Source organism: Canis lupus, chromosome 32 (assembly GCF_048164855.1).
Source record: "Canis lupus baileyi chromosome 32, mCanLup2.hap1, whole genome shotgun sequence".
Classification (NCBI taxonomy): domain Eukaryota; kingdom Metazoa; phylum Chordata; class Mammalia; order Carnivora; family Canidae; genus Canis; species Canis lupus.
The window spans coordinates 33,409,136-33,434,533 of NC_132869.1; the positions used below are offsets into that span (position 1 = coordinate 33,409,136).

The window sequence follows — 25,398 nt, forward strand, 5'->3', positions numbered from 1 at the left end:
TTCCAGCAGAAGCCGCAGGCATTAGATAAAAGTAACTGTAATAGAATGAACCCTGTACAAAGTGCTACAAAGTCACTGCTTTTCAGCCAGGCCTTAGATTGCTTATCTATAAAGTGAATGGGATGACCCAGGGCAGGGGTTGGCAGACATTTACTGTAAAGGGCCAGACAGTAAATAGTTCAGGCTTTGCAGGCCATACAGTCTCTGTCACAACTACTCAGCTTTGTTGTTGTAGTATGAAAGCCCCCGCAGACTAAATAAACAAATGGGAATGGCTACGTGGCCACCGAGTACAACATACTTGCAGATGTTCTCTAACCTGAACAACTTGGAGACAAGATCAGCTGAGGATGATCCATTTTCTTATTGAATATTTACCCAACTGATATCTGTAGTTTCTGAGCTGAAGGGCCTTTCACTTTGTTTTTATACTTCTCTGACAATCTAGAATTAGGATAGTTTTGGGGGGAGAATGATTCTAATCAGAATTCACTTAAGAGCATTTCCAGAAAAAAATAAATGTTGTAGCATCGGACATAGGCACATAGTAACAATTTTCCAGTCTCTCTTTCAACACTGGCTGAAACAAACAAACAAAAAAAAAAATCAAAGCTAAGATATTTTAGACAACATTGTCCAACTGGCATGTATTGGTTTGGGACGCCTTTTATGACCTCTATTAGTGACACAGTCTAACTTAGCTTGCTCTGCAACTTTATGCCTGTGTATAAGGTACACCTGAATATAAAGTATATACCTCTCAGTGTATTTATTCGAGACCGAGATGACAAATATCTGACTTGCCTTGACCATGCATCGTCACAGAACCCAATAAACAGCAAAGCTGATGCACTAGCCTGGCTTAAAAAGCCTTATCTATCTGTGATTGAAGCACCACAGGCCTTTCTTTAGAGAGAGAGCTCCCAGCTTAGCTAGAAAGGACCAGCCATCTGCACTAGATGCTGATTCGCAATATAGCCTGAGGGGCACCAGTGGTAAACCGAGATGCAAGGGGGGAGGCGACAAGCCTATTTTGGGTCCCTTTGGGTCTCTATCCCCATCATACTTCGCAATACTTCAGAATGTGAAACTCTGGAGAAAAGTCTGCGATTCTTTCCTAAATGCGTTGGGGGCTGGTTTTGTTTTTTGTTTTTTTTTGTTTTTTTTTTCCTGGCAAGGTTTTTAAATTAAATCGACCAATATAACCCCCCTCCAAGCAGACAAACCAGGAGCCAGTCCTCTCCTTTTTTGTTAGGGTTGACATTATTCCAAGGGCTTCTATCAGTGGCCTATATAGCCAGCTACCTGCTGTGGAGACAACAGGGATGTGGACAGGAAGCCCCGTGGACAGGAAAGTCTATCCAGTATCTCTGTGCCCCTCTCATGCTAGGCTGCAGGGAATCCACTAAACTCCCAAAGAGCCCATCCTAGCCTGGGCTGAGGGGTTCCCACCTTTCTTTCCCTTTCCTTCTTCCCTTCTGTCTTTCCTTTCTTCTCTCTTCCCTTCATTCCTTCCCCCCTTCCTCCCTCCTTTCCTTCCTTCCTTCCTTCCTTCCTTTCTCTCTTTTTTTCCTTTCTTTCAATATAGTATTCAAACATTTTTATTTTATTTTATTTGTTATAAGTAGGCCTCACACCCATCATGGGGCTTGAACTCACCATCCTGAGATCAAGAGTTGCATGCTCTAGTGACTGAGCCAGCCAGGTGCCCCAGGGTTCCCTCCTTTAACCCCTAGAATACTTAGCTTCCTCCCAGTTGTTAGAAAAAGATGGTAAGAGTAGAATTCTCAATTTTAAGGCTTCTTATATTCACAACATTTTTCTAGTGTTCACTTGCTAGTCAATACTAGCAGATAACAAAATGAATGAATAAGAAGCAAACGAGGGGATCCTGGGTGGCTCAGCGGTTTAGTGCCACCTTAGGCCCAGGGCGTGATCCCGGAGTCCCGGGATCAAGTCCCATGTCAGGCTCCCTGCATGGAGCCTGCTTCTCTCTCTGCCTCTGCCTCTGTCTCTGCCTCTCTCTCTGTGTGTCTCTCATGAATAAATAAATAAAATCTTTAAAAAAAAAAAAAAAAGGAAGCAATCGAGTATGAACAGAAAAACCCAAAACACCTGAGCATGCCTGGTCCAATAGCTTGTTTCCATGGATGCATGTGGGCCTATAATTGAGATTTTTACATGCATTCATGCCGCACAATACTGTTTTATCGTGGTTTATAGGATGGGACTAAATATGAAATTAGATACTCATGGTGTTCTACAACTACAGCATGATTTCTAGATGCTCTGGCACCTGAGTAAGTTGGAAATATATATCTAACATTATTTAGTGTGGAGGAGTGGGCATATGGATGATACACAAGAGAAAAGATAATTTCAGAGAGTGACAAGTGCTGTGAAGGAAATAAGTGTGGTGGAGAGTGACTGTAGGTAGTGGGCCCCCTTTAGCGAGGGAGAACAGGAGAAGCTTCTTGGAGGGAGAAATGTCCAAACAGAGATCTGCAAGATGAGAAGGGAAATTGCTCCGTGCTCCATGGGGAAGCATTCTGGAAGAGGAAGCAGCATTTGCAAAGCCTCTGATCCTGGAAAGAGCTTGGAGCACTAGAATAGACTCAGGCCAGTGTGGTCAGTGAGTAAGGGGACAGTGGCACAAGATAACGTCGGAGAGGTGGCAGCTGCTTCCCTGAAGTAGGGCCCTGTGGGTCAGAGACAGTTTGGATTTTAACTGAAGCTCAGCAGGGAGTGAAGTGATGAGGAGCCACATCTAAAAGGCCGCTCTTAACTGCTGTGTAGAGAATGAAGCGTAGGTGCGCAGGGGTGAAGGAGGAGGCTGTTGTGGGCATCCAACATATATATCTTTGACAGACATTTTGAAGGCAGAATCATCTAGACTGGTGATGATGAAGCGGACGTGAGGGTGAGATAGCAGAAGTCAAGATGCTACTACCATCTACCTTGAGCAGCAAGGTAGATGGTAGCAGCAGCCCGTGCAAAAGGGCAGATTCGAGGAAGAACAGTTTTAGGAAGACTTAAGAGTTTCCATTCAGGAATGATGAGTTTGAGTGCTTCTGTCACCTCCAGGTGGGCATGTCTAGGAGGCAGTTGCCCAAATGGGCCTGAGGTTCAGGATCAAGGTCTGGGCTAGAATAGAAATCTGTGAGTGGCTCAGCCGGTAAAGCATCTGTCTTCAGCTCAGGTCATGACCTCAGGGTCCTGGGACCGAGCCCCACATTGGGCTCCCTGGTCACCAGAAAGCTTGCTTCTCCCTCTCTGTCTGCTACTTCCCCTATTCTCTCTCTCTCTCTCTCTCTCTCTCTCTCTCTCTCATTGTGGAATAAATAAATAAATATTCTTAAAGGAAAAAAAAAAAAGAAAATTGTGAGTCCCCGACAAATGTGTGGTAATTAAAATTGAGGACTGGCTGAGAGGGGGTGGGTGGGAAGAGAAGGCACTAGGATTGTGCCCTAAAGAACTCCTATGTTCATTTGTTCAGAAAACATTTATTGAGTCCCTTTGAGGCCTGTGTAGGGTCTGGGGTTACAGTGAGAGAAAAGGCAAAATCCCAAGCCCTTGATGAGCTCAGCCTAGCAGAGTGGGAGCTGATCCAGGTGTCACGGGGCCTGATACTCTTTAAGAAAAAAGAGTATAAAACTACTGGTACAAAATTAGATACAGGGCCTTGAAAAGGGTTTGTGTGGGGGAGACATGGGCCTTGGAACTTAAGCTTCATTAGCTCCATGGTAAATCCTTCTTGGTAGGGAAGACAGGTAAATAAAATTGGTAGTTGCCATACCATGTGTGATGGTATAGGAAAGTGCTGAGGGATTTAGTACTTGCAGAGAGTGAACATCTCCACAGACCAGAGAGTCAGGGAAGGCTTCCTCTGGGAGGGGATGCTTAGCAGAATCTTGAAGGACAAGCGGAGTGTGTGTGTGTGGGGGGGTGGATTACTAACTGAAGAAGGGGTGAGAACTCTCCTGGCCTTGTGGAGAGGCCAAGGGAATGAGATACTGTGAGACCATAGCTGCCCTGTCCAGGATGGTGGCCACTAGCTACGTGGAGCTGATGAGCTCTTGAAATGGTGCTAATCTGAACTGAGATATGCTGTAAGTATAAAATATACACTGGGTTTCAAAGGCTTAGTATGAAAACAACAACAACAACAACAATAACAACAAAGGCTTAGTATGAAAACCAAAGGGTAAAAGAGCTCAGTGATATTTTTTGTTAATTACATGTTTTTTAAAAATATTTTATTTATTCCTGAGACACACACACACACACACACACACAGAGAGAGAGAGAGAGAGAGAGAGAGAGGCAGAGACACAGGCAGAGGGAGAAGCAGGTTCCATTCAGGGAGCCTGACATGGGACTCGACCCTGGGTCTCCAGGATCAGGCCCTGGACTGAAGGTGGCGCTAAACCGCTGAGCCACCGGGCTGCCCTGTTAATTACATGTTGAATTATAATACTTTTAGTATAGTGAGTTAAAGTATATTATTAAGGGGATCCCTGGGTGGCACAGTGGTTTGGCGCCTGCCTTTGGCCCAGGGCGCGGTCCTGGAGACCCACGTCGGGCTCCCGGTGCATGGAGCCTGCTTCTCCCTCTGCCTATGTCTCTGCCTCTCTCTCTCTCTCTGTGACTATCATAAATAAATAAAAATTTTTAAAAAAGTATATTATTAAAATTAATTTCACCCATTTCTTTTACTTTAAAAAATGTGGCTAGTAAAATAGTTAAAATGATGTATGTGACTTGCATTCTATTTCTGTTGGACAGTGCTGTACTGGAGGTAAGCGGGAGGCTGCTATGTGCTCAGCCAAGGAGACTGGACTCCCTTGTGAGGATAGTAAGCCCCTAGGATGCGGGGGAGGGACAAGATTTGTGCTTTGTTCAGAAAAGCACTCTGGTTGAGGGATGGAGAATGAACTGGAAGAGTCAGAGGGTTTTGCAGGACTGTAGGCAGGAGAGTGGAGAGATGAGGCAATTTTTAAAATTATTTTATTTATTTATTCATGGGAGACACACAGAGAGAGGCAGAGAGGCAGAGACACAGAGGGAGAAGCAGGCTCCATGCAGGGAGCCCGACGTGGGACCCGATCCCAGGTCTACAGGATCACGCCCCGGACTGAAGGAGGCGCTATACCCCTTGAGCCACCTCAGCTGCCCCGAGATAAGGCAAATTTGAGGACTTTTAGGAACTAGGTCTGATAGCTAATTGGACATGGGCTGTGAAGGAGAGGGAGGAATTTGGGTAAACTTCTGGATTTCCAGCTTAGATGCATGTGTGGATCAGGGTGCAAGACTATACTCAGGAAAGGGCTGAAGAGTCCCCTACTAGGAGTATAACCTAGATGAAGGCAGAACTCAGACCAAAGATTCAGTTAATATTTGTTAAATGAATGTGAAAAAAAAATCACAGTCTAATAATGTGGTTCAGGAAATGTATCTTGGAGGGTCTAGAAGGGGAGAGGTCAATGATTAACTGCTACATCAGTGGGAGATAGAAATTGGAAGTCAGGAGGAGAAGCCCCCTGAGAGGTCACCATATTTGCCATCACAGGTTCCCATGAATGGCTGCAAGGGATCTCCCTGCTCAACATCATCAAGATGCATCACGGGTGCTGGGGGTTTTGGCTGGCACCAAGATATCCTCTTTGGTTTCCTCAACCCCTTTTCAAGAGTAGAAGGAGAAGGCGGGGTGATAAGGCTGAAGAAAGAGGAGGGGCAATGGATTGGTATCAGAGGTGGATGTGAAATACGTTTGTACTAAGGGCATATTCTGAAAACACCTACCTACCCCAACTGCTACCCATAAATGGGCCCATCATCCACATCTAAATGGAGACAAACATTCATGCCCATGGACCTAAAATGTCAATAATTTGAAACAAAGCCACTAGGGAATAGAGATTTTACCTCATTACCTTGTTTATGCTTGGGGAGAAATATGAGTTAGTAAACAGCAACAACATACTTCTAATGGGGATCAGGAGATCAGAGCTCTTGATGCTGTCTTTGTGAGCGTGGGCAAGTGACACACTCTTTCTGCTTCTCTATTTTCCTATCAAAAAGCAGTAATAATACTAACCTTGTCTGCTTCATGGAGTTAGTAGTCTGGGATGAGAAAGAGAATGTGAAAGGCTTCAGAGAGCTAGAAGTCCAGGCTGAACTCAGAAGACATTGATGTGTGCCAAGAATGATGAACTCCTAGAGAAGTATTTTGGCTTGAGTAAATCTGAATAGCAGAGAAATCATTAGGCATGTGCACAATGGGGCAAACGTCCATCTCCCCTGTCCGTCTGCGGACAGAAATAGCTATTTCAAAGGGCAGCCTGGCTCCTCACAGTTTTTTTGCCTCCAAAAACTCATTGGGTGAAGGTTGAACATGATAAACCACGAGATGGCTGGGTCAGTAAGTTGGTAGGCCAGTAGACTTACAGGGCTGTCGTGAAAGAGCAGGGGATTTGTTAAGAAAATCAGCAGTGCTCTCTTCATATGCAGGTTGGTTATTTCTGCTCTATTTCATTCATTTTTTTGCGTATTCATTTGTTCATCCGTCCATTTATTCATTGCATTCATTGATCTATATCCAGCATTCAAACCTCCCTCATCCTTCAAAGCTTACTCAAATTCTCTCTACTTCAGGAAGCCTTCTTGTGCCTCCCACCGCAGCACCTTTATCTATGCTTCTCATTTATTGAACCAAGTTCTGCTTTGTCATTATGGGTCCCGATTCCTTTCTGGACATGGAACCTGTGTCCTAGAGATCTTTGTGTCCCAACAGCACTAGCACACTGACCTATAAACAGCAGGTGCTCAGGAAATAATGAATGAATGAACAAATTGGGTAGATGGGAGGGTGAGTAGCCCTGGCTCAGGCACTTTTTTTTTTTTAATTTTCTGAGTTGAAATAGAGACAGGAGCAAGGCAAGTCGAGTTCTAGTTCTGGCCTTGGAGACCAACAGGGGGAGGCGAAGACAGTTACTGGGGGCAGCTAGTAACTGTCTAGCTGACTGAAGATAGAAGCTACTAGAAGCTACATAGGAGTAGCTACTCATTCAGCTCATCTTTAGTGAGCACCTACTGTGTACAAGACACCATGCCACAGGTTGGGGGAACAAGGGTGCCTGTATCAGAAGTTAAAAAAAAAAAAACATGGAGTCTAGCTGGATTGATAATTCACATATGTTAAAAGTTTAAAAAAAAATGCTTCTTTTCAAAGTTCAAATGGCATTATCAAGCAGTAAATGTAAGATGGAAAGCCAGTGGTCCAGACAAGAAGTACTGTGGGTTTAATGATTCTTCATCTTAGATTTTGTCTCATTTCCTAGCTGGCTGCCCTGCAGCTTCCCCAGGACACTAGCACTTACTTGATCCCAGAGCCAGATTTGGTAACACAAAATGTGCTTACTGTTGTTATACAGCTTTTGAGGAGAGAGTATCATAGTGGGTTGGAGTGAGGGAGGGAGTAGAATAGGTCATTCAGGAGAGCTTTATCAAGAATTCACCCTGAATTTTCTAAAAACACTGGTAGACATGGAGGAATGGAGGAACGGAGAAGGCATTTGAAGCAGAGGGAAAAGGTGTGAACAAGGGACCAGGAGTTGGAATGGATTGGGTATAAGTTGATGCATTCATGCATCATTCAACAAATATTTATTGGACCTTTGCTGAGTGCCCAAGAGTGTTTTTGTGCTGCACACACAGTGGCAAATGAAATTGACAATCTGCCTTCAAGATGCTAGTGGGGCAGTTAATTTACTTGTATGTTTGTTAACAATGTTTGTTATCATACAAACAAGTTGAAGAAAGTGCTGTGGAGGAAGAGAACAGGAATCTATAAAAGAGACTAAGACGACACCTTAGCTTCCCGGAGGAAGGTGATGTGTAGATGGAGATCTGAAATATGGGGAGCGAGGGAAGGAGGGTTCCAAACGTGGGTAAAGAAGATGGTATGTCTGAGGGACTGAAAGACAGTTGGTGTTGCTGGAGTGTAGGCAGGGGACACATTTGACTGGGAAACTGTGTGCAGGCGGAAGGCAGGCTGTGAAAGGCCAGGCCGGGGTTTGGACATGGTAACACATCTTCTGAGACCTGGTTATCTTTGGATGTGTTCTGTGTTCCCACCTGAGGGTTGCCTGGAGAGAAAGGGATGTAGGGAGGGAGAGAGAGCAAGGGTCACTCCAAACATCCCGTGCGTGACTCCTGTCCCTGTTTGCAGCCAGGCAATGGGGCAGTTGCGGTGGATGAGCTACAGGAGAACAAGAAGCTAAAGGTGGGTGCCATGTGGAGTCTGCCAACTGGGGACACCGCAGGGTCTCAAGGACAGCCACAGATACCTGAGGCACTGTGGCCCTGATGCCAGGGATCCTGGGCCAGGTCCAGGCCTGGGAAGCTCCTGGGAATGCTGCCAGGATGAGCCAGTGACGGAGCTGGCTCCTTTGCTGGAGGGACTGTCACCTCCAAGGTCGCCTTGGAGGAGGCACTTGTTGTCACTCATTGCTTGCTCTGCCACGAGCTTGCTGTGTGAGCTTTTGCATCTTTAAATGATTGTGGACTAGATGAACCCAAGCCCCAACTTCTATAATTGATCTAAAAGCCTAATTACCGTAGCTTTGGAATGCTCCAGAAAGAAGAGAAACACAGGAAGGGCACTGGGAGCAGGGCAGTCTGAGGTTTCTGAAAAACTGTGTCTTAGTTGCCTTTGCCCGGTGGGCTATTTGGGAAGAATTATGGGAACCTTAGAGCAGAGAGGCTGGGGCCTGAATGAAATCTTCCTCATCCTAAGAAAATCCCTAGGCCTGTTGTGAAGTGCTGTGTTACCACAGCCACTAGATGGCAGAGGAGTTCAGCTCCAGAGGGATGGGGCAGGGTCGGGGGGAGGGGCTGCGGGAGGGGAGGGGAGGGGGGCCCTGAGCCCGGGTTGGTCTGTCTTTGGACGTTCCTTTGTAAATCAGATGCTGTTTCTCTGTGTGTCACGTCTGGGTACCTGCACATACAGATGTGAGTATGTGTGCGCCTCTGAAGGTCTCTTGAACATCTGTGAGTAGGAAAGAAAGGAATGCAACTGGGGATCAAAAAGGCCCCAGTGCTACTTTTGAGTCTTTCATTTCCTCCCCACATGACCTTGGATAAGTCACCTGGCCCCGTCCAGTTTTCATTTCCTTTGCTGTAGAAGGGGATCACAGCCTTGCTTATGGGGGGCTGGGGCAATGATAAGGCATGATGATGCTTCGTGACTGTAAAGGGCTGTACCCGGCCACAGTGGGCTGTGTGTGGTGTGTGGGTGAGTGTGTTTCTACGAGACTGTATTTTCAGGGAAGGACACTGCTCCCTGTTGAGGGAATTACTGGGGAACTATTCCGTATGTAGAATGCGCCGGTCATGGAAGAGTGAGGGGAGGCCGGGGAAGCAAGCAGTGTAACTCTCCTGATTGGGGTGAGGGGAGAGGGGAGGCCCGGATAAGGCTCCCGGGCTCTGTTTTGTCCTCCAAGGGCGGGAGGCAGGGTTCGTGCGGCTCCTAACCTGCCTTGGGCAGGGGCCCACTGAGGCCTGTGCGGTTCTCCCCTGCTCAGCTCCCGGCAGTGCTCCCAGCAGTGCTGACCCGAGGGAGCAGCTCTGCCTCTCTGCACAACAGCACCATCCGCAGCACCATCTACCAGCTCATGCTCCACAGCCTGGACCCTCTGGGAGAAGGTAAGCAAGGCCTCCCTGGACCCGCGTGGTCTCCTGTCCACCCCTTCCCTCCCGCAGCTGGACAAGAACGGGGACCTGCCAAACTAGGAGGCAGTGGGGAGGATGAGGGTGGAGTGGGAAATAGAGAGCAGAGGAGACTTGGGGGGTGAGGTCAACAGTCTGGGAGACAGGGGAGAGAGAAGGCACAGGACTCCACAGGAGAGGGCCCCAACGAGCTAAGGTCTTTAGGTATCCATACCCCCACGACTTCCCTGTCTCCATGCCCCCTCCTGTAAAAGGGTTCACCTGGAGTTAGTGAGGCCATAAGTGCTGTGTGCCCTGCTCTGGTCTATGTTGGGGTGACCCTCAGTGAGTTCCCTGGAAAGCCCATCACCCACAAGTTGGCTCCAGGATCCCACAGAATCTCCAGCCAGGCAGCCTGGGCCCCGCTGACTTCTGGGGGTACCTCCTGTAGGGCCCCACAGCCCAGAAGCTCTGTGGTACCTCCCTTTGCTCTGTGTTTAGCTCTGGAGTCCTAGGAAAACTGCTGACCCTCTTCCCAGCTAGGAACCCCAAAGAGGCTGCCAGGGCCACTTCAGGGGTGGGAGGGGTCCAAGTAAAATGGGGTCTGATGTCCAACTTGACAAATGATGGGAGTAGCGGGGATTCTCACTGCCCACCTTACCAAGTTCTGCCTTCTGGCCCCTTCCCCCGAGGGCTGAGCTGAATATGACACTGGAGACTGACTCTTGAGCATCAGGAAGCACCCTGACTGACCTTTCTTGTTCAGGGACAAATCTTGGGGTGGGGGTGGGCTCAGAATTTCCTCAGGCCCTGAAGTATCCCCTTCAGGTACAGTATTAGGTTGTTGGGTGTTTAAAAAGGTATTGGACTGGGCAAAGCAGAGACAAAGATGAGATGATCAAACCTTCCTTTGAAAATCTTCAGGGTGAGCCTCGACAGACACTGAGGGAGGCCACTCCTAAGTATCAGCCCCAGAGAAACAGTGGCCCCGGAGTTTTGAGAGTGGAGTTCGTAGTACCAGCAGCCTATGGGTGATCAGTACTGCAGAGACGTCTGACCTGGGGCAGTGAAGGAAGCTGTATTTCTGGGTTATGCTTGGCCACTCCTTGTGGCCAACTCACCAACTCTAGCAAAGTCCTGAAGAGAAAGATCTTCTCCTGAATGGGACCTCAGGTGCCCCTGCCTGGGCCGTGACCAGGAGCCTACCAACGGCTGACCTACTTGCCCTAACAGGATTATGTGATGGCCAGGCCAGGCAGAGGTCAGAGGAGATTGATACTAAGTAGGAGATGATCCGGCCACGCTGAGAGCAGAAAGGCCATGTGAGGAAACAAGTGATGGGGGAGCCGGTGACATCCCCGGGAAGACAAGCGAGCTTGGTACATTGTGTGCACATGAGGCAGGCGTGGAAAGGCCTCTGCGGCGGACGATTGCTGATATGCTCTGAGATGAAGTCCTGCTCAGAGAAGCCAACTCTGATTCTACACCCCAAGACCCCATCCAGGAGGGGCTGGGACCTTGCAAAGCAGTGATGAAGGCCTTTCTTCCTAAGACTTTCCAGATCCATGTTTGTGTTTCCAAATGGCTCTCCAGATGTTTCTCTTTCCACAGAGCTGATGTGTGGTCTGAACTCTCACCTACCCTGTGAAAGGCCTTCTCGTCTCCAGGATCCTATGCCTTTTTTGGTGGTTTCCCTTGGATATGTGTGTGTATGCACGAGAAAGAGGGAGGGAGGAACGGAAGGAGGTCCTGGGGACCTGCTATCCTCAGTGGCATGGAGATGAGGGTTAGGGTGTGTAATGAGGGGCAAGAAGGCAACAGGGGAACTTGGTTTTTCTCGCCAGCCCTTTCAGCCTACAGGCAGCGGCCACTCTCAGGGCCAGAACGGCAGCCCAGGGAGCTTTCCTGTGGTAACAGCAACTCTGTGTTGCTCCACAGAAGACCGTGATGCTCCATCCATGCTGGGGGGAGGCAATTAAAGTTGTGTGGACGAAAGAGGCAGCGGAGTGCCGGGTTCCTGACCGCACAGCTGAGGACCTGCTGGGGAGGCCACCGGGACACTTGCAGGGGCCTGCGTGCCCGAGTGCTGGCTCTGCAGGTGCAGCCTCCTGCCAGAACCAACTCTGAGTGTTCAAGTGCTGGACTGGAAGGAGGACACTCCATGTTTATCTTTCTTGCCCATCCTGGACCCAGGTGGGGTATGATCTCCGCGGCATCCTGCCTTGCCCCTTCCCAGTCTGCCCGCGTCATGGACTGGAGCACCTAAAGTGTCCCTTCTAACTCGAACCCTCTGGAGTCCTGGGCCACCGCAGAGTTGCTCCCAGGGTGGCACAGCTGTTCACAACCGCTCTCGTCACTTCATCCTTGTTGTAGCTAATGCTTCTGTGGTGCTTTCCAGGTGCCAGGCACTGTTTTAGGCACCTTCGTGCGTAAACTTATTTATTCCTTTAACAGCCCTGTAAGATCTTACAGGTACAGAGAAGTTACGGATCAGTCAGCAAGGTCCTTGGGTAGCAAGCGGCAGAACCAGGATTCAAACCCAGGCCCTCTGGTCCCAGCATCCCAGCTAACGTAGCAATTTTTAATTGTAGCAGTTAAAACAGTTTTAATTTTGTCTCACAGACCCCCATATCCGTGCTCTGAGGGTATCATGATGTTCCCTTTTTGGAGGGGGACACTGAGGCTTAGAGAGGGTACCCAGGCTTCCCAAAGTCACCGGCGCTCACAGGGGAGAGTAAGCCTGGACTTCTAAATGGATTCCATGGCACCGCTTTGTTCTATCACCATTGTCCTTACCCTCCTAGGCTACACAGCTGTTAGGAGGACCTTCATGAGCCCCTGTACCTCAGTCTCTGTGCCTCCTACCTTGAATTACACCTGTAAAGCACTTTGCATGGTGTCTGGAACATCATCACGTTGAAAGAGGTTGCCCTCCCTATTTTTCTTGTTTGGAAGTCAGCAGCACCATTCTGCACATACAGGGCTCTGTGGGCTTCTGGCAAAGTGTATACACAGGGATCTGGAAAGAAAGAGGTCCTGCTTGGACTCCAGGTACATAGAATCAGAAAGGGTGTGGCTGGGAGCTTGGTGGTCAGCTATTTGCCCTTTCTGACCAGAGAAGGAAGTCTCATAAGCATAGTCACCAGTAGTGGCCCTGGAACTATAGCAAAGCTTCATAGAAAGTGAGGTGCTAAAAAAAAGAAAAGAAAAAGAAAGTGAGGTGCTAAGGACCTTATAGTTAATGGAGTCCAAGGATGGCAAAAATGTCTCCTTGCCATTTTTTGGCCCATTCTCTGATCATTGCAGACATCACTGATCAATCATGGCAACCTCCTACCAACCTTGGATCAGAATTCTCCTCAATTTAGCACTCAAACAGCCATGACCAGAACTCATAAAGGAAATAAATCTTATTTGTTGCTTCTGAGTCCAACCATGTCGTTTTATCAGAAAGGAAATAAGATTAGATAGGGGAAGTGATTTGCCTAAGATCACAGCCAGTTAGTAATGATGCAGGAGATTTAAGGTAAAAGTTTGGGATTGGGCAGCATGAACAAGCCTAGTAGGACCAGCATCCAGACCACAACTCCCAGGCCAGCCTCTTCCCACCCACGTCAGCTGGCCAGCCCCACTGCAGGGTCCCAGATAAGATGTGTTCCCTTTCTTGTTTGCAGCCCGCCCCTCCAGAGACAAGGAGGAGAGCTTGAGTCAGGAGGCCAAAGCCAAGCCTCACGCTAACACAGAGAACAAACAAGAAGGTGAGAGGATGGCAAGACCGCTGGGTTTCCTCCTGCCACCTTCCTCCTTCCTTCCTCCCTCAGGCCAGGGGCTGAGGCATGCCTCTTGGCCTCTCTGAACCCGTCAGCTGGAGCGATGATCTGGTGCTGCACTCTGGCCTTCTTCCAGCGTGCTTCCTTTCTGATGGGGCTGCTGGCTTAAAGGAGGTCCTGGAAGACTCCCTGCACACTCCCCTCTGATGGGCCCGGCCAGGCCAGGCCAGGCTGGTGTATGTGTGTGTGTGTGTGTCTGTGTGTGATTGAAGTCCTATTTCTTTTTCACCAAATCTCATCCCAAAGGAGACTCTATTGGCCCGTTTCTTTTTCCTGTCACTTCTACACAAGGATAGTGCTGGTAGGGATTGGTCTGAGACCAGCAACCCCAGGAGGGAAGGACCCAGAGGTCCCATGATACAGAAGTACAGCATCCATGTGCCAAGCCCAGATGGAGGGAGAGAGCTACTGCCCTGAGGGTGCTGCACAGCACACCAGGCCTGCCTAATGCACCCAGCAACCCTTGGAAGGAAGGAGAGCAACAGCCATTTTTCCAATTTTATAGACAAGGAGACCCAGGTTGAGAGGTCAAGTGACTTGCCTAAAGCCACAGAGCAAAGAAGTGAGAGGGCCTCTTCCTAAGCCCTGCTTTCCAGGCTTTCCTAGTCTCCCTTCCCTGCAGTCCTATTTCAAGGCTTCCAAGTGGCTGCCTTTGAAGTATTCAGGATCCTCTCCACGTAGGTGGTAGGGGGAAGGCTCAGCCCCTGAGGGCTGGAGCTTTGCCCTCTCTCTGGTCTCAGTTGCCCAAGCTGTTCATGGGATCCTTGGCCGCACTGATCAGGATGGAAATGTTTGTGAATACAGGGGAGCAAGGATGGCCACCTCCCAGCTGCCCCCTTGTCTGCAGCTATCTCTGTGGATGGGACAATAACTGTTTGTATCACATCATGTTACTTTTTCTATCAACAAGAAGTTCCCCAAACTTTCTGAGATGCTGAGGGGGACAAGTCCAATAGCCCCATAGCCCCTCACACTAGCCTCTGGCAGCTGCTCTCAGAACCTGCTTGTCTGACCTATTCCATGTTTATCCTTTAAGAGGAGGAGTCAGCCGAGCTTCCTGAGGTCACAGTCACGCCAGCGCCTGCTCCAGATGCCAAGGGAGATCAAGAAGAGGATGCTGGTGGTCAGGTAGGCACAGGCCTCTTCTCAGGTGGAGAATCTAAGAGGTCCAGGGAAGGGCTTGCTGATCAAAAATCCTTCCTTTTTGAGGGTCTGAAACACTATTTGGGGTCCATTCCTCTGAGGCTCGCACGGGGCCAGTTAATTCACCCTTAATGGCTTAGTATGAGTGAGATAATACATATGAGAATGTGTTGCCAACCATCACACGCTGTAAGAACATGAGGAGTAGCTGTTAGGGGATCTGTCAGAAACTAGGGGGCAATGAGACCAGGCAGCTCTGAACGCAGCGGGGAGGGTTGCTGGATAAATGCCTTGGGACCCCCCTGAGGTTTGTCCACAGGGCTTCCAGAGTTCCATCGTCACCGTCTTTTATGGCCACGCAGCCTCTTCCACCACGCTCCAGCCAAACTGGGCTCCTTGTCTCCGCTTTCCTACCTCCAGGCCTTGGTCCTCCCACCTCAGGATACCTTTTCCCCTCCAGGCCACTGTAAATGCCTCCATTGCCATCAAGCTTCCCTGGCCCTCTATAGCCCCCATCTGATGAACGAATGCCCTTCGTACTTGGTCTCTGTCTCAGGGGTCTCTGTCTTAGCACTGCCTTCCCCAAACTCTATTTAGTAGCCTCTCTTAGTTCTCCTGCAGGTGGCGAGGTTCCGGCAGGCAGGATGCAGGTCTGAGTTGTCTGTCTCTCCCACGAGAGAAATGCAATGCCTGGCATACACAGCTGTGCTTAGTAAGGGTTGAGTAATGACAGTAAATAAGCATTTCGTTTACAAGTTCCATCCCTGTTTGTTTTTTTCTGCTTGACACCGAGAAACAGTCAATTATATCTCATCCCAAAGCCAGCAACTTTGGGTTTAGTGTCTAAACTTGATGGTATCATGAGTGTCCTGAGTAGACCCATTACAGCCAGCTTAAGTGAAAGAGATTAAGAGAATATGGAGGTATCTCCTGAAATCCAAGGGCAAGATCAGTCTCAGAGAGAACTGCACTTAGGCCTGAGCAGGCATCTGTGACTCCAGTGGCTTCTCACTCTTTCTCTTGCTTTCCCTCATGTCCCCTTCTCTGTGTGCAGGCTTTATCTCAGCTTCTCCTGGTAGCCTGACTTCATTTGCTTTCTTCTTATTGCTTTCTTCTTGGCACACGTAGCCCTAAACCACCATGCCGGGCCTCGGGTCCACAGGGGGATCAACCAATGACTGGCTCCCAGTCTCAGAAGAGACAGAAAGAATTTGTTCAAACCAGGTCACAGGTCAGGGATCCAGCCTTTGTCCAATCAGCTGTGGCAGGGAGTGGTGAGTTGCTTTGACTCCAACATGGAAAAAGAGAGCCACCCGTTCAGAGGGTGTTAGGGGTGACAGTTCTCAGAGAAAAGATGGCAGGTTGGGCAGACACTCCCATACTTATGGATTTAAATGACTTACTATCTTTTCCAGGAAGATTTCTCTCCTGATGGGGGTGGAGGAGGGAGTGCAGGAATTATTTCAGACTAAAATCTTCTTGTTGTTCATTTCCAATTCAAAGCACAGGCCTCATGAATATTAATATTTGATTACTACATCAGGGGTTTACAACTCTGGTTGCATATTAGAATAATTTGAGGAACTTTAAAAAATGCCCAGACCTCACCCTCAACTAATTAAATTAGAATATCTGGGGTGGGTCCTTGGGCATGAATGTTTTTAAAGCCTCCAGGTGATTCTAATATGCAGCAGGATTGAGAATCACTGAGCATCCTTTAGGGGTTGGCTGTGTCACAAAATTTGTTATAGGTGACATACTCCATGGGCACACAGCCCGAGTCATTTGCTCAACTGACTGGCTCAGCATGTTGCTATAGGTTAGTCGCGTGCCTAATCCGTGGACACTCAGAGTTAGTGGCTTTAGAGTGTATATGGAGTCAGTCCTTGGTTCCCAAACCCTCGTCTACAAGTGGATATATTAGGAGCACTTGTGAGCACATTAAAATAGACTCCTGGCTTCTAATTCACTTGACCCAGATGGGGCCAGGACATCTGTATTTCTTTTATTAATTTATTTTAAAAATCTGTATTCCTACTAAGGTCCCCAAGCTAGCAGCTTTGAGAACCAAAGATCTCTTTCATCTTTGGCATTTGCAAAGCAGGGTAGCTTGATGGTTAAGAGGCTGAGAGTTGGACTATCTGTATTACAAGGCCCAACTTTAATGCCTTGGGACCCCCCTTGGCACTTATTGTGCCAACTATGGGCAAGTTATTTAACTGCTCTGTAACCTAGTTTCTCCATCTATTAGATGGGTTCAATTCTATCTTTATCATAAATTAATTAACTCATGAAATGCACTAAGTGCTAGCTATTATTATTATTATTTAAGCCATTTAGCATGGTGCCTGGCACATAAAAACACTCCATAAGTAGGTATTATCATCATCATTTTATACATAAAAGGTAATATGACAACTTAGAAGTTTTAGTAGACTTAGCAATGTATCCACCAAAAGATATGCCATACTAGGCAACACTAATAGAAACAGGTATCTAAGAAAAGGAGGTGATAATCCTACTCTGTGTGGTGTTTTGTGTTGCTTTCAAAGCTTCCTCATGGGGTGTAATCTAACTAGAATAAGTTCACCAACATGGGGAGGAGGCTTCAGGGCATAGCATGGAAAGATGGAAAAATCTGGGAATCTCTGATCCATGGGGAAAAACGCAGTCTTGTGGAAGGGTGATTAGCTTTGTTCTGTGTGGCTCCAAAGAGTCAAACTATACATAGAGGGTAGAACCTTATTATGAATATGGACTTTAATCAGAGTTGTCAGGATGCAGAAGCCACCTGATGTGGTGAGTTTTTCATCCCTGAAAAATGATCAGATAAAGACAGGACAACCACCAGGTGGGAATGCTAGGAAGGGAATTTTGCTGAAGGATTGCACTAGTTTCCTCCACATACTCAGGTTTTTAGATTCTTTCCGAGAACAACAACAAAAATGGGGGAAAAACTGGAAAGGAAAACAAGCAGAGCAGTTATTACACACTAATCTATTGGCTTTGAATTGCAGGAAGGAGAGGTGGCTGGAGCTGAGAGCACAGGTGAAGTGATAGGTGAAGAGGTGGAAGCTCCTGGTGGAGGTGAAAATGGACAAGGTAGAGGTGAAACTCAACTGGAAGGTGAAGGTGAAATCAAAGCAGGAGAAGGAGAAGGTGAGCATGAAGATGAAATCAAAGCAGAAGCAGGAGAAGGTGAACCTGAAGGTGAAATTGAAGCAGGAGAAGATGAACCTGAGGGTGAAATTGAAGCGGGAGAAGGTGAACCTGAGGGTGAAATCGAAGAAGGAAAAGACGTTGCTGATTGTGACAGTGAAGGTGAACTCCAAGCAGAAAAAAAAGGAACTGATGAAGGTGAAGGTGAACTCCAAGCAGAAGACGGTGAAATGAAAGTTGATGAGGATGAAAATGAAGAGCAGGAATTCAATGCTGAAAGTCAAGGTGAAGCCCAAGGTGATGAGAAAGGTAAAGATGGTGAAGGGGGAGGTAAAGAAGATGGCAGTGAAGATGAAGAGGAGGAAGAGGAGGAGGACGATGAGGAGGGCGAGGAGGAGGAGGAGGAGGACGAGGAGGAGGACGAGGAAGAAGAGGAGGCCAATGAGGAGCCTTTGTCCCTGGAGTGGCCCGAGACCAGGCAGAAGCAGGCCATCTACCTGTTCCTCCTGCCCATTGTGTTCCCGCTGTGGCTCACAGTGCCTGACGTCCGGAGGCTGGTGAGTTTGCCCAGCGGTGGCCCTGGGGGCGGGGGTCTGTGGAGTCTCTAGGCACTCCCACTCAAGAGGTGGGAGGACAGGACAACTCAGCTTGGCAGGGCTCAGCTACAGAGAGTATCTGGGACGCACCTTGCAGCTCCAGAAGGGACCATGCCCCGAGGGGACATCCCGGTGGACTTGGGAGGCCCTAAAATGTGCTTATTTCCATCACTATAAGCAGGTGAAGTAGTCCTTTAACCTCTATTGTCAGTTTCTTGATTTTAATATGGGAATGATGCCAAGCCCCCTGCTCCCCATATGTCACAGGGATATTCTGAAAGCCTAGGGGGAAAGTACTATTTCTACCCAGCATTCTCATTTATAGGAAAAGCTCTGATAATATACTCTACCCAAAGGCCATCCATACTCTATCTCGAGGTCCGGAGGTGGGTAGGGCCAGAGATGGGGTTGGGGGTGGTTGTAGAATCCACACCTAACACCTAGACCAGTGTGGTTCTAGGGAAAGCAAATAGCTGTCTTCAGTTTGATATCTGCTGAATGCCCTGCTGGTCGGACTCCCTTTAGGCCGCCAACCTCTTCCTACCCCAGCCATCTCAGGGTCCTCACTGGAGATCATGACCTCAGCAGACACGTCTCCAGACCCTTTCCATCACTTCCCTGGCAGATCCCATCACTGCTTCTGGGGCTCCCTCTGAAGGGCCAAAGACCTTTAGTCTCTGCAACTTCTTTCTCTTCCTTTTCACACTTGCAAACAGGAGTCTAGGAAGTTTTTTGTTGTCACCTTCCTGGGATCCATCGTGTGGATAGCCATGTTCTCATACCTGATGGTATGGTGGGCTCACCAGGTGAGTGAACAGTGGGAACTAAATCCTTCATCCGTGGGGCCCAAGGACACTTTTTTCCCCCTTCAGGGTGAATGTCCAGTACCCAGGTGGTGGTGAGGCTCAAGTGAATTTGTAGTTTCTGTATTGCTTGTAAAGGCTCACAAGTTGACTTTTTATTCCATTGAGTGTGGAATTTTCAAGTGTGGCTCTTGTCTTACAGTCATATTGCAGCCTGACACAGAAGGCCCTTCGCTGTCGGACCCAGCTGACTGTGTTGCTTATTAGCCTTATTCTGGGCTCTGTGATGCTTGCCCTTGTTCTCTCCACCTGGTGACACTATGCATACTCATGAGAGCAGACTCAGTTTTGCCTCCTCTTGGGCATCTAGTCAGCCTTCCTCTGAGTTCCCCTGGCTTTTCTGTTCTACCTGGGGGTTTTGGGTATGAGCTTTTCCCCTTCACTAGCCTGGGAATAGGGTCACTGTTGTGCTCGTTCTTCTATCTCCAGCCTCTAACTTAGTTCCTGGCACATAGCAGGCGTCTATGGTTCTGGAAATGGACACATGATATGGACAGATCTTTGGAGGAGTAGTTCTTTTGGAAAGGTGGAGATGGTTGTAGTTGGCATGACAGTGAGAGGTGGTATTAGAGATAGACTTGTGGGGATCCCTGGGTGGCGCAGCGGTTTGGCGCCTGCCTTTGGCCCAGGTTGCGATCCTGGAGACCTGGGATTGAATCCCATGTCGGGCTCCCGGTGCATGGAGCCTGCTTCTCCCTCTGCCTGTGTCTCTGCCTCTCTCTCTCTCTCTCTCTCTCTGTGTGACTGTCATAAATAAATAAAAAAAAAAAATAAAAAAGAGATAGACTTGTGGTCCGATTTGGACAAGAACTCCATCATGCCCTGAAGCCTTGAGCAGGGGCCCTGCTCTTTCTCTGGGTGGTCCATTTCTCCCAGGCTTAAAGGAGTGTGCTGAGCTTGGGGGGGAAAAGGTGTTGGGTTTGCACAAAATAGCATGTGGTTGGTGCTTTGGAGAGCCTCAGATGTCCCCCTTGACATTGCCATGGTTTCTCATCACTGTTACTTTTTTACCAGGTTGGTGAAACAGTAGGGATTTCTGAAGAGATTATGGGTTTGACGATCCTAGCAGCAGGCACATCCATTCCTGACCTCATCACCAGTGTGATTGTTGCGCGGAAAGGCCTGGGAGACATGGCTGTGTCAAGCTCTGTGGGCAGTAACATATTTGATATCACTGTGGGGTGAGTGGCAAAGTTGTTTCCCAAGGCATATTGAACATGACTGGAAAACACTGTGTTGGTTCCGTTCACTGGTTTTTCTGCTTCATTATTTATACATGGAATAAAAGGGCATTTACGTTATTAGTGTCTACAAGGCAGCAAAATATCCTCCCTTCATTCATCACAGCCAAATGGGATAATAGGACAAAAATGCTGCCTGAAAGGTAACTGAGTAGAATTTATAGATGAATTGAAAAACAAAGTCCATCAAATTCATTACCAAAAACAGTCAAATGCTCTGTTCACTGACCTCCACGGTGTACATGTGGGGTTAGAAGGAGCAATGACTCAATTTCGCTTCCTGATATTTCTGCCCTTTGCATTTGGACTCCTGCCAGCTTAGAGGCTCTAAAAGCATTTTGTCTAAACATGCAAATGCTGCATCTTCCTGTACCCATTCTCTTACTGCCTCCTCCCAACTGGTCCGAGCAGAACCTCTGGACTGTTTTCATTTCCATAGGCCTATCTCAGATTTGGATGGTGGCTTTGGTTTCTTTAATTTGAATTTGTGTATGTGTGTGTATGGAGGGGGGGAGGTGGAACACAGGAGAGCCCTCATCCATAAAGAATTTAAAGACATGTTAGCCTGAGATGGGATTTATCATAAAAATTGAGAGATTAAAGAGTCACACATCAACCCACTGAGATTCCTCATACACAGATCATGAATTATGAAGGGAAAAAACCCCACTTGGACTCAGAAAATTTCAGTCCTAATTTAGGGTCTTCTAGTTATTGTGAGTCCTTGGGCATGTAATTTCAATTTCCCTTAACTTTAGTTTCATCATCTGTGAAATGGGGCTGATATTTTCTCTTCTATTTGGTAGGCTTGTGTGTGTGTGTAAAAATGCTTTGTAAATTGTAAAATTCTGTTTATGTGTGTGGGATTATTATCATGTATATGGGATTGTTATGTTATAAATTAAGAATGTTTACATTATTTCTTCAATCTTGCAGCCTGCCTGTTCCTTGGTTGCTTTTCTCTCTCCTCAATGGATTACAGCCAGTTCCAGTCAGCAGCAATGGCTTGTTTTGTGCAATTGTTTTGCTTTTTCTCATGCTCTTGTTTGTGATCTCTTCAATTGCATCGTGCAAATGGAGAATGAACAAGATTTTGGGCTTCACGATGTTCCTCCTTTACTTTGTATTCTTGATAATCAGCGTGATGTTAGAAGATCGAATCATTTCCTGTCCTGTGTCTGTCTGAGTCAGAGTCACTGTTGCTCACAACGGACATGGATCAGGAAACCATGCCAGAAGCTACTGTACTTCTTGTTACATTAATTAAAGAATGAACATGGTCCAGGAGAGTGACCAGAGTGGCCAAGAGCCTCTGATAGGCATGTGATCTGGGACTGAACATTATCCTTGAAACCCCTGCAGCTCGTTGTGGCTTAAGAATCTCACCTCCGGAGGGATGGCGTTCCTACCCCTGAGTGACGTCAGCAGCCATCATGTGGAGGCCAGGAGAAGGACCTATGGAGTCAGAGGGTTTTCTGAATGAGCGCTAACTTGGGGGTGAGGGCTGGGATGCTCACAATAGCAGTAAGACAAGTTCCCATGCTCGCAGTTCCCTGATCATTCCTGAAGGGCTGCCGATCCAAAGATGCAGATGTGGTCTATACCCCCCTCCCTGGCCCAAGAACATGCTGCAATTTGCTGTCCCCTCTTTTTCTGTTTAAAACAGGAGGTTTTATCAGGTTTGTAAACATTACAGGTCCAGTTATCTGTGGGTTTAAGGAGCTAAGACTAGAAAAAAAAAGTATAACAGGAATCAATTATCATTACACACTGTAGTCCAGACAAATGTGTACCAATATTTTATAGTTTAAAAGGACTACCTTAGCTCTTATAGCTGCATTTCTGAAAACTGAAATTAAAAAAGTAGCCCCAGAAATTAAAACTTATAATCGCCCTTGAATTGGAAGTGAAGGAGATATTAGGGAAGGAAATAAGTTCTATTTAAACATATGTACTTACTAGAAAATCCAAGTTAGTGTTGTCTCCATCAAGCTGTCACCGTAAAGGATTAAACAGTCATACAAAGCTGCCCTGGCTTCTCCAGCATCTTCTCACCTAACAGTGACAGCTGCTACTAGTAAGAAAAGGAGTAATTTTAAAAAGAATCCAAAATCAGTAGCACTAAATCTGGTTTATAAAGTAAGAGATCCAGTGGGGTAATGCTATTTTTGTGTGTCAACCTAGAAAGGATTATAAAGCAAGAAGACTGATTTCCTGTGTGGCTTAGAAGTGGATCTCCAGGAAGTTACAAAGGAGAAATTCCAAATTCTTTTTTTTTTTTTATATTTTATTTATTCATGAGAAACACACAGAGAGAGGCAGAAGGAGGGGCAGGCTCCATGCAGGGAGCCCGATGTGGGACTCGATCCCGGGACCTTGGGATCACACCCTGAGCCAAAGGCAGATGCTCAACCACTGAGCCACTCAGGCATCCCGAAATTCCAAAAATTCTTAACATGATGACAACATGGTGAGAAAGAGTATCACTGCTTCCAATAGCTAGTGTAAAAGACTACTGTGTTTTAAAAAATTGTGTGGTTATTTAAATATTATATATGCAATTTGAAGTGCTTGTATATTAAATACCACAGCTTGCTGCTCATACTAGCATTGAGTTTAGGGACATATTAGAAATGAAATAGTGCTATGTCTGGTTTCAGAGCAAAAGGAGCTCAGGTGACTATAGATTATGATGGTGAATATGGCTTTAATTACAAACACGAGAAGACTCATTGAAGACTAGATAGCAGGACAGATGTGATGTAAAAAAAGTCAAATCAAACATTTTGGTGTTGAAGGGCTATGTTCGAAATACTTTAGTCCATAATCCATCTCTTATGATGGGCTGATTAATTAATGATCTCCCTGCCCCAGGATTCACATTCTTTGGAAATGACTTTTATTAAATTTCAATAAATTGTGAGTCCCAATGGTATTTTATTTTCCAAACATGGATGAGTTCATCTACACCTTTAGGTCACTTGGTCAGAATGCTCAAGAAAACTACGGATCACGTTCACATTCCATATTCTTAGTTATCCTCATTGCTGCTGCTGTGTTACCTGGTCTCCATATGGCATGGTCCAAGAACAGGAGGAGGGAATGAGACAGAAGGGAGTTTGGCCCCAATGCCAAACTCTGGGCTTCTGCAGCCAATTCCATCTAGCCTCAGGGACGTTGCCTGATAGCCTGGGATCTGAGGCTTTTCCCCAGAATGACTGATGAGGAGTACTGGACAGTGAAACATTTTGTCACAAGAAAGTGCTGGACAGCCATTTCATGATTAAGGTCAACTCTAAGGATCTAACATCCTACCTATTCCCATCAGTTTGCTGGATGTCTGGTATTTTGCTTTCCTTAGAGAGGAAGGTCTGATCACTTAACACTGTTACAGAAAGAGTCAAGTGAAATGAAAGCTGGGTCTTGATGGATGAGTAAGAAGTCACTGGGGTGGGAGGGAGAAAGGAGGCTTCAGGGAGATGGAAAACTATGTAACTTTTGTTACATATGTAACAAATTTGTTATGCTTGGAAATGAAATTTTTTTGTTATATGTTTATAAATCTATAACTTATTAAAATTGTGCTGTTGTAGGGTGAAGAATCATCTAAAAATGTCAAGATAATGGTGAGATGGTTCTCTCATTTGATAAGTGAAGTGACCTATCTAGTCACATGGGACAAATGCTGGGTCACTCATTCAGCCTAGGATGCCTGAACTGTCCCGCTGGATATCTCAGTTGGTGGACAGTGGCTGCACAAATGATGGTTTCATCCCTCCCGCAGTCGTATTTTCCTTGATGATCCTGGTAATGGATTTGGGCCAAATTTCTAAAAATGTGAACGTCTTCCTGATTTAATGGGTTAAGGTTCTTCTATATAGAACTGAAAAAAAAAAAAGATTCCTTCCAAATTTTTGAAAAGTGATGTTCTGTTTAAATGTTTACATGGTTAAATGGTTGCTTCCGTCAATAGATCTAAAAATATTTTTATCAAAATTATAGGCTCGGACTTTTATGACACTGTCTATAACATCATTACCTTTATTTAAAGATTGAATACCTAAGGGAGCAGGAACTGGAATGTAGTATTGAGGGCACAGACTGGTAGATACATTTGAAGAACAGGCTGGCCTTCCTTGACAAAGAATACCCTTGGGATCCTTTTTTGTGGGAGAGTCCCCTCCCAATCCTCCAAGTGCAATATGTTTTGGGACTGGCCGTTATGGAAGGTGCAGAGAGGACTTCTGATCAGGGCTGTCTCTACCGGGGGTGGGGGGTGGGGGTGGGGAATAGGGGTCACTAGAGCCGAGCAGGACACCCCGGCCTAAGGCTGCCTTCATAGCCTAAGGCCCGTCTTTGGTCTTCAGGCCCTTCAGTGTGATAAGCAGGCAAAACCTGAAAAATTTCCTTTACAGAAAATTCTGTCAGTTGCTCCAGGGGTTTTATCACAGGACAACGTCTGAAAAAAATCTATACAGACAAAAAGAGGGAGCCATGCAAATGACAGCAACTGTAGAAAGGCCATAGAGACTTCATCAGTAGAGTCTGCTACCATCTTGGAGAATAAGCACATGCACACAGGCTTTTTGTGTAAGAGACAAATTCTTATATTAATTTGTGCCTGCTAATTTTTGTAAACAAAAATAATTCAGCCAGAAGATGTACTTGCTTTGAAGCCAGAGGAAGAGGCCAGTATAAAGGGATAAGAAGAGAATACGTCTGAGAATATTAAGGTAAACTGGTATGCAGCTGCCAGTGAATGCAATTCTGAAAGAAAACTTAGTCTCAAACAGGAAGGGCAAAGCAGGCTAGCTCTAGCGCCCAAGGGGACCCAGGGCTCTCCTAAAGAGGCAGCCCG

The 25,398-nt window shown here is 46.9% G+C and overlaps 1 protein-coding gene across 4 annotated transcripts in view; it reads left to right on the top strand.

The window, feature by feature from the left end:
* The window catches only part of SLC24A1 (solute carrier family 24 member 1), a 30,825-nt gene extending 5,458 nt beyond the window's left edge, over positions 1-25,367 (top strand). Inside the window, exons 2-10 of one of the 4 annotated variants that reach the window (XM_072809206.1) lie at positions 4,028-4,034; positions 9,604-9,705; positions 13,383-13,466; positions 14,575-14,666; positions 17,699-17,762; positions 17,874-18,397; positions 19,153-19,242; positions 20,314-20,480; positions 21,477-25,367. In XM_072809206.1, the coding sequence (XP_072665307.1) occupies positions 4,028-4,034; positions 9,604-9,705; positions 13,383-13,466; positions 14,575-14,666; positions 17,699-17,762; positions 17,874-18,397; positions 19,153-19,242; positions 20,314-20,480; positions 21,477-21,726 (1,380 nt within the window). In that variant the 3' untranslated portion in view covers positions 21,727-25,367. Of the gene's footprint in view, positions 1-4,027; positions 4,035-8,230; positions 8,289-9,594; positions 9,706-13,382; positions 13,467-14,574; positions 14,667-17,698; positions 17,763-17,873; positions 18,398-19,152; positions 19,243-20,313; positions 20,481-21,476 lie in introns of all 4 variants that reach the window. The other 3 variants (XM_072809205.1, XM_072809207.1, XM_072809208.1) reach the window with 3 other exon arrangements.
* Positions 25,368-25,398: the final 31 nt, after the last annotated feature.